Genomic DNA, 8,142 nt, shown 5'->3' on the forward strand with positions numbered 1-8,142 from the left:
CCACCCAAAAGCTGATTTCTCTTACACTTCAACCTTGTCTGACCGAGTTAGATTTTGCCTGATTTAAAGGACCAAGAAAGGAAATAGGATTGATTTCCAACCTGCTTCTTGAATATTTACAAGGCCAGACCTTTTAAGTCTTGAATCCCAACCAGCCAGAAGCAGTTTTTCTTCCTTTGTGTTCTCACGGCCTTTCTTCGTGTTTCTCTTAAAGTCCTAATGATCGGCCTTGTTAATTGTCTGTTACTTTATCTCATCTCCTACATCATCAGGCCCTTGTACCAGGAACTGTGTCCTTCATCGTGGTGTTTATCCTCTGCTTCAGACCTGTTACATTTCATTAGTACTGTAACAAACGGGGACCTCTTTCCACCTGACTGGTAGTTCCTGCCCTCTGCTTCCCTTCCTCTACCCCCAGAGCACATACTACTACCCAGGGTACCTTTTTTCTCCTGACCTTCTCCCTCCCCTTAAATAAAGATTTATCCTTCCATCCTCACAAATTGAAATTTTGCTTAAGGTTTCAGAAGGCCATGTCTAATCAAGCAGACTCCTACCACTGTTCTTGTTTTTATGGCCCTGACGACCAGCACCAATCTTGCACTGTCTTGCCTCCTTTGTTGTCTTCACAGGTATTCTTTCTTCACCCACAATCTCCCCACCCTCATAGAAAACAAAGGGTGTAGTGTTGGGAAGGAGCTTGCAGATGAGCTGTAGAAGGAAAGATTTCAAAGTCCACTTTGGAAGCAGACTGATGAGCCTGTTAGGTGCCTGATCCCCATCCCCTGTTCTTGGGTGGATGCTCTCTGCCGTGATACCTGTTACCCAGTGTAGGAAGGAGCCAACTCTGGCTCCACTCCCCAGAGTCAGTCATAATGAGAAGGAGAGAGGGAGAGAGGTTTGGAAGGCAGTGGGAGCTTGTATGTGCCTCTTCAGAGATGACGGAGACAGCAGGAGACCTGGTCTGTTTCCCATTTATATAGAATTGTCTTTACTGATAGATGATGGGCATTCTTTATGCAGATAGTTACGGTTGCTCTTAAAGTATCACCTCCAACAAAGGGTGCATATTCTCAGATAAAACGAGTGCTTTTTCTCTTCTACTCAGTGTTCCTACTGAATTATATATTCTAGTTCATACGAATAGTGGCGATGAAGTCTGTTGTGCTTTTTTTCCCCCATCTGTAGTAGGACACAGTACTAATTTTAAGGAAATACCAAACCAGGAATGCATTTGTTTCCCTGAACTTTACATGAGAAACAACTTAGGGGCAGTGTGAGAGGGAAGGAAATGAAAGGGAAGGATAGGTGACAACTAAGGTTTATTGAATACTGTATGCCAGGTATTATAGTAGGGAGTAGGCAATGTACTGAAACCATCTCCTCTAATTCCCATAAACTGTGGTAGGTAGGCATTTTCCCATTCTACAGGTAAGGAAACCAAGGCCCAAGGTCACATAGCTGAGGACGAAACCAAGAGTCAAACCTGGGCCTGACTCCAAAACTCCTGACCTGGCTTTAGAAAACACCCCTGTTAGAGAGGACATGCTCAATTGCCAAAAGAGACTCTTCCAGGATGAAAAACCATAGAGGTGACTGATGATGATTTTCCTTCCTGGAATAGGTAATAGGTGCTCCTACTGTAAGCAGATCCTCCTGAAGGCTTTTTCTTAGCATGAAAAATGTTAGTGATCGTCTTAGAGCTGCTCTCCCTGCTTTCCCTGCAGTCGAAGTTTCTTTACTATATAAACAAAGTAGAATAGTGTATGGCAAAGACTCCTTCCACCTGAGGCATGTGTCTCCCAGACCCAGTTCTCTCACCCAGAGGGCCCAATACCTTCCTAAAATGCAAAAAGTCACATTTTTTTTTTTTTTTTTTTAAGAAAAGCAAGCTCTCTTAAACTCTTCAACTCTTCTCCAAACTTCATTGCAAAGGAAATGAAACTATTAAAAGACCATTGCTCTGTAATTCAGGAAATTGAATCAACTTGTTTGAAGTCTGAGCAGGGAGGAATAGAGCTGTACTAGCCACATATTGTGAGACTAAACAGTGCCCTGCCCTGCAATGACTTTACCATTCATTCAGTGGAGGCACGAGCTGGCTCTTCACAGCACCGTGCAGCTCACTCAAAGCTTGCCTTTTTTTTTATTTTTTATTTTTTTTATTACCACCTAAAACTACAGTTCCCTGTACAAGATGAGAATACTTTGTAAGATATCAACATTTAGGGTGATTTCTTTTTCACTTTATTTAGATTTTCACAAATGTTCCTATAATATTTGTGCAATGAAATATATCTTTTGAATAAATAAAAGATTCTTAGATCATGAGCATTAAGAATTTCTGCAGATAAATATTAAAATCGAAGTTGGATGATAGGTTCATGAGGGTTCATTATACTGTTTTCTCTGCTATTAGTATATATTTTAAATTTTTCCATAATAAAAGGATTAAAATATTTTTATTAGCCTGCAGGTAAACTTAACACATTTTCTAACTTCTTTCTATACTGCTAACCCAGAGAGTACAGGCTTTCCTTGCCTCTCTTCCCCTCCCTAATTTAAAACTGGTCAAATTTGGACACATTAGGCAATGAATGGAAGGGAAGGGAGGTAAACTGTGGTTAGGCTCAAGAGGTCTGATCTGCTATGTCTTGAAATAATAAATTCTAAGATGATCACTCACATTTTCAATTCTAGATTGATAGCCACATGGACTAATGAGCACTAGAAATGTGGCTAGTGCAACTGAAGAATTGAATTGAGGTGCTGTAAATGTAAAAAACACACTAGATTTTGAGGACTTAAAATAACAAAAAAAACTCAATAATTTTTTATTGAGTGTCGACCTAGGATCCAGGCAATTGGAGTTCGATTCCCGGTCAGGGCACATGCCCAGGTTACAGGCTTGATCCCCAGTTGGGGGCGTGCAGGAGGCAGCCAATCAGTGACTCTCTCATCATTGATGTTTCTACCTCTCTCTCTCCCTCTCCCTTCCTCTCTCTGAAATCAATAAAGATATATTTTAAAAAATAATAATAATAAAATTAAATAAATAAAATAAAATTACAGATTTGTGCCCAAAGAAAACTTTACAAGGGTCCTCATTCCCAGTGCTGGGCCCACAAAAATGTCTTACTGTACTCTGTGGGACATGGGCTATTCTACCACCACCTTGTCCACAAGGAATAGGGGTTTTTTCATGAGCCCCTCTTTAAAAACAGCAGAAGCCATTTGGCAGGAGCTGTGTCACCATTTCCAGGTACACAGACCCCAGCTGTGGCCTTCTTAAACACTTGCTTTGCTAACCCTTTTGAAATTGCATTTGAGAAGGGGTAACAAATAGGAACCTGTTATACATTCCATCTGGCAGTTTAAAAAAAAAAAAAGTATTGATTGATTTCTAGAGAGAGAAATATTGATTTGCTGTTCCACTTATCCATGCATTCACTGGTTGATTCTTGTTTGTGCCCTGACCGTGGGTCAAACCCGCAACTTGGCGCATCAAGACAGTGCTCTAACCAACTGAGCCACCCAGCCGGAGCCCATCTGGCTATTTTTTGTCTGTCTGTTTGTTCACATTGTCAGTTCACTGCTGAGAGTCAAAGGAGACAAGACAGTAATAAAGGGAAGTGTAGAAGACCAGAGGTTTGAGCTCCCGATCTCTTAGATACCAAAATAAATAAATGCTGCAGAGTTGCAGCCCCAGACAGAGTAGAGCTAAAAGTCCCTTTTTTTCTACCCTACCCCTTTCTCTTTTGTATCTAGAGGTTTGGAAAATTGTTATGACCGTGAATTGTTAGGCATGATGTTTTATTTTATTAGGTTGGAATGAAATACAGAAACCTAATCCTGAAACCTGGGGGATCTCTGGACGGCATGGACATGCTCCAGAATTTCTTGAAACGTGAGCCAAACCAAAAAGCGTTCCTAATGAGCAGAGGCCTGCATGCTTCGTAAGCTGGGGCTCTTTGGTAGCAGTCCATGTCTGGAGGACAAGCCGACATCGCCATGGGTGACTGGCCTGGAAACTGAAGGGAGTTTTGCAAGTGAAAATGTAGATTTCTATTGACTGCCTTTTTTTTTATTTGAAAAATTATACAGATGTAAATGGAATTATGAATACGGTGACTTAAGAAAAGACCCACTCAAAAATAATTGTTCTATAAAATTTCATAAAAATAGATTTGATTTCTTTTTATAAAAGTTTCATATGAATGTAATTTGATTTTTTTACTCTTGTAATCTAAATAATATAATGTAAGAGGGCTCAGAATTTTTAAATTGAATCATATACATTATATAATTTGATCCTAGTTATATCTTGCAGTTTTTTACTTGCGATTTCTGGCCATAAGTGAATCACCACATTCCTCTGGTGAACATTTTCTTGGAGCCCTGCATCAGCTTTGACTGTTTGTCTCACAGTCAAGTGTGGCCTCTTTGCCTGCATACCTCAGGGCCAGGGGAATATGCCTCAGTAATGCGTTTATCTTTGTATTTCAGGCCTCCTGATTCCAACTTCCTGCCACACTTAAATTATGTTTCTCCATTTGGGTTTGTCTTTTCTGTCCAAAATCCAGTGAGAAAATACCGAACAACTATGAATCCTGACTAGCCTCGTGGAGATTGCCAGTGTTTGTGTTAGAGGGTTCGGGACCTTGTATTAGAGGTTCATTTTCACTTCGGCGTATAAGGTTGTCTGTCTCTTGGCATAGCTGCCGGTGAGAACCCTTCCTGAAGCGAGGAAATGTTTCTCTTCTGGAGTTTCTAGTAAGTGGTGGGGGGATTGCCTCCTTGACTGCCCACCTCACCCAAAGTGGCTGATCCACCTGTCACATGTGGCTCTTTGGAGAGTCGCGCTGATGCAGACGGAGCGGAAGGGTTCAGGAACCCCAGAGGAGTGGCTCCTGGACAGAGTTTAGCACAGCTGCTCAGAGTGTCAGGCGTGTGCTTGCACTCAGCCGTGGGGAGGGGCTCTGCAGTAGTCAGTTTTGTCTGGTGATTTTTATTTTCAGTGACCCTTGGGATCTCTCTTCAACTAAATAGGGCCCTAAATTCTAATTCTGTGGCAGACCAGTAAACTCACGGTACTTACTTTTCCTCTAGGAGTCTACTCAATAAGAAAACCACGACAGGGTAATAAAACTTCTTAATGAAAAAAGCAAACTTTGAATGTACTCTGCCTAAGTCTTCCCACTCTGTACCTGAAGTATGACTTTGCTGGCCAGGCACAAAATTAGAACCTTTCTATTGCCTAGTCCAAATGGGCTTTGTGCTAAATAAAAACTACTACGCTGCATAAAAAAATTCTAGACAGCAGGAAAAATTGAGAGCTTTAGAGACACAAGAGAAAATTCCAAGATGATTACTGCCAAGCAATTACCTTAAAGGTCCACATGAAACCCTACCCTCCCTTTGGAGACAATTGCCTGGCCCTTGTTACTCACACACTCAGTCAGTGTCACCGCCTCTGGTCCCCAAAGTTGGTTTTTATGGTCTTAGCAACCTGTGGTACTTTTCTATCTTTTCTCCCCCAGACTGTTCTGTTTTCCAGTTTTAGACAAAAACTCTCTTCAGTTTTTCTATTGCACAATGTGTCTCCTTAACAATAGCTTTATCATAACTTTTAAATTTTCACTTACTTCACATGGAAAAACTGATACTTGGTATGAAAAGGCTGCACACAATAAAGTCACATTTTATCCACAAGAATGAGCTCACAGTTCTTTCATATAATAATGTTGAAACTGACGTGCGTAAGAGAAATAAAGCGTATGGTGTTCTTTTAATTTAAGGTCCACATCTAATCATTAAAATCTACCAAAGGACAGCAACAGAATCAAATACTCCCCCAAAAAGGATTCTCTAGCATAATTTAAAACTAAGGACTCACATTTTAAAGCCTTTTTGAATGTGATCATCCATCCACTTGTTCTTTTTTCCAGATCGGAGCATAGTGTGTCAACGAGGCACTCTTGAGTGCTGGGTAACTATAGAAGTTGTATTTGCTCAACCTACTCTTCAGATTTACGGACTGAGCCACACGTAAAAAAGTCTCTCTTGATATTGACCCAGGAGATGTAGGCCTGTTTCAGGTTTTGGAGGCATCATTATGTTGCAAAGGGCAGGCTCTTAAACATTTTTTTTCTTAATCCTTAACTGAAGATATGTTTTTTGTTTGTCTGTTTTTAAAAATATTTTTAATCGGTTTTAAGAGATTGAAAGAAACACCAGTGTGAGAGTGAAACAGTTATTGGCTGCCTCCTGCACAACTCGTAGGGGAGTCAAGCCTGTAACCCAGGCATGTGCCTTGACTGGGAATCGAACTGACAGCCTTTTTGTGCGCGGGACGTCGTGCCAATCAACTGAGCCACACCAGTCAGGGCCCAAGGATATGTTTTTGTTGATATTTTTTGGAGAGAGAAGAAGATGGGAGTAGAACAGAAAAAAACATCCAGCAGTTGCCTGCTATATGTGCCCGACCAAAGGTTGAACTGCAGCCTAGGTGTGTGCCCTGACCGAGAATCAAACCTGAAGCCTTTCTGGTGTACAGGACAACACTCCCATCAACTGAGCCACTTGGCCAGGGCAAGTTCTTAAACATTTTATGTTAATATATAGCAGGCCCGATTTCTAAAGGTTTTATTTTAGGATGCTACAGTGAAGAGATAGAAAAGTCTTGATGTTGTACCACCTAGAAAAGTCTTGATGCTGTACCACCTAATTCAGATTTTTTTCTGTAATACAAACATTGCTTATTTCTTAAATAACTAAAAATTATCTTGAGGAATTGCCATCTGAGCTGTTCACACTAGAAGCTTGCCTTCCTAAAATACTATGATGAAAGGAGGGTATCTATAGTTTTTAGACTGGACAAACTGCATTGTGTAAGAGGCCAAAATAGATACGATGGCTCTTTTATTATTATTTTATTTGAGAGAGAGAGGATGAGGGAGAGAGAGAAACATTGCTTTGTCCTTCCACTTATTTATGCATTCATTGGTTGCCTCTTGTATGTGCCCTGACCGGAAATGGAACCCGCAACCTTGGCGTAGCTGGATAGTGCTCTAACCAACTGAGCTATGCAGCCAGGGCCCGAGTAATGAGCACAGCCACTCACACACCCCTCTCTAGCGAGGACTTCTCAAGTTTTCATTTGCTTGTGTTTACGTCTTAGTTTCCTTTCCTGATCAGTGCAGATCCAGTGCATCTGGCCTTTGTGTGCACAAGAAGAGGGAAGAGGTGCGTATAGCACAAGCTCTTATTTCTGCTCACATGCACCGACACCCAGTTGAGGTGCTTATTTCATAGCTCCAGGAGGCTCACCTAAAAATTCAGTACCTTGATAAAATATCAGTAGCGTTTGTTGTCAGAGAAACTGTAGGGCTTAGACTGATTTAAAGGACCAGTGTTCACTGAATCCAGACAGACAGTTGCGCCCTGGCTGATGCGGCTCAGCTGGGTGAGCATCGTCCGTGGTGCTCATGCACTGAGAGGTGCAGGCTCAGTTCCCGGCCAGGGCAAGGCCTGGGTTGCAGGCTCAGTCCCCACTGGGGGGGTAGGAGGCAGCCAATGAATGTTTCTCTCTCCCTTTCCCTTCCTCTCTCTCTAAAATCAATAAAAAACATGTTTTTTAAAAAGACAGTCGATGTCTCTGTTGACATCTTTTTGGCTAAGATAAGGATATGACTGGATAATCATTAGCCAGGTGGGTTCCTAGCTATTGAAACAACCTAGGAGGGTCGAATAGGGATTCACATTAAAGTGAGGGAAATTTCTGGTCTTTTAGGTGAAGACACAGGAAATTCCATAGGCGGTATTATCGAATTTAGATAACCGCAGGAATGGTTAAAGACGATGACGTTACTAAGATTTGAAATTACTTCAGTGCTGAGACCAATCTAAGATGAAGATGGACATATTCTATTGCCAAGGGAAAAGGAGGGGAAACCTGACTTGATAGTAGTTTTCAGAAAAAAAGACCTGGCAGTTTTATTTGACCAGATTCCCATATAAGCACAGGCGGGGAGGGCAACGGGAGGGGAAAACGAACGCCCTGCAGGAGCGTGTGATGGAAGGTGTACTCGGCTCAGACGAATGATCCGCCTGGACTCCGGTGAGGTAAGATCAATCACAGCT

The 8,142-nt window shown here is 41.6% G+C and overlaps 1 protein-coding gene across 4 annotated transcripts in view; it reads left to right on the plus strand.

The window, feature by feature from the left end:
- Positions 1-4,601, plus strand: part of NLN (neurolysin) — a 69,794-nt gene extending 65,193 nt beyond the window's left edge. For all 4 annotated transcript variants that reach the window (XM_087815392.1, XM_087815393.1, XM_016202651.2 and 1 more), the window contains exon 13: positions 3,826-4,601. In XM_087815392.1, coding sequence (XP_087671518.1) covers positions 3,826-3,960 — 135 coding nt within the window. In that variant the 3' untranslated portion in view covers positions 3,961-4,601. The remainder of the gene's footprint in view (positions 1-3,825) is intronic.
- Positions 4,602-8,142: the final 3,541 nt, after the last annotated feature.

This window comes from Miniopterus natalensis, chromosome 3 (genome assembly GCF_054644295.1).
Source record: "Miniopterus natalensis isolate mMinNat1 chromosome 3, mMinNat1.hap1, whole genome shotgun sequence".
Classification (NCBI taxonomy): Eukaryota; Metazoa; Chordata; class Mammalia; order Chiroptera; family Miniopteridae; genus Miniopterus; species Miniopterus natalensis.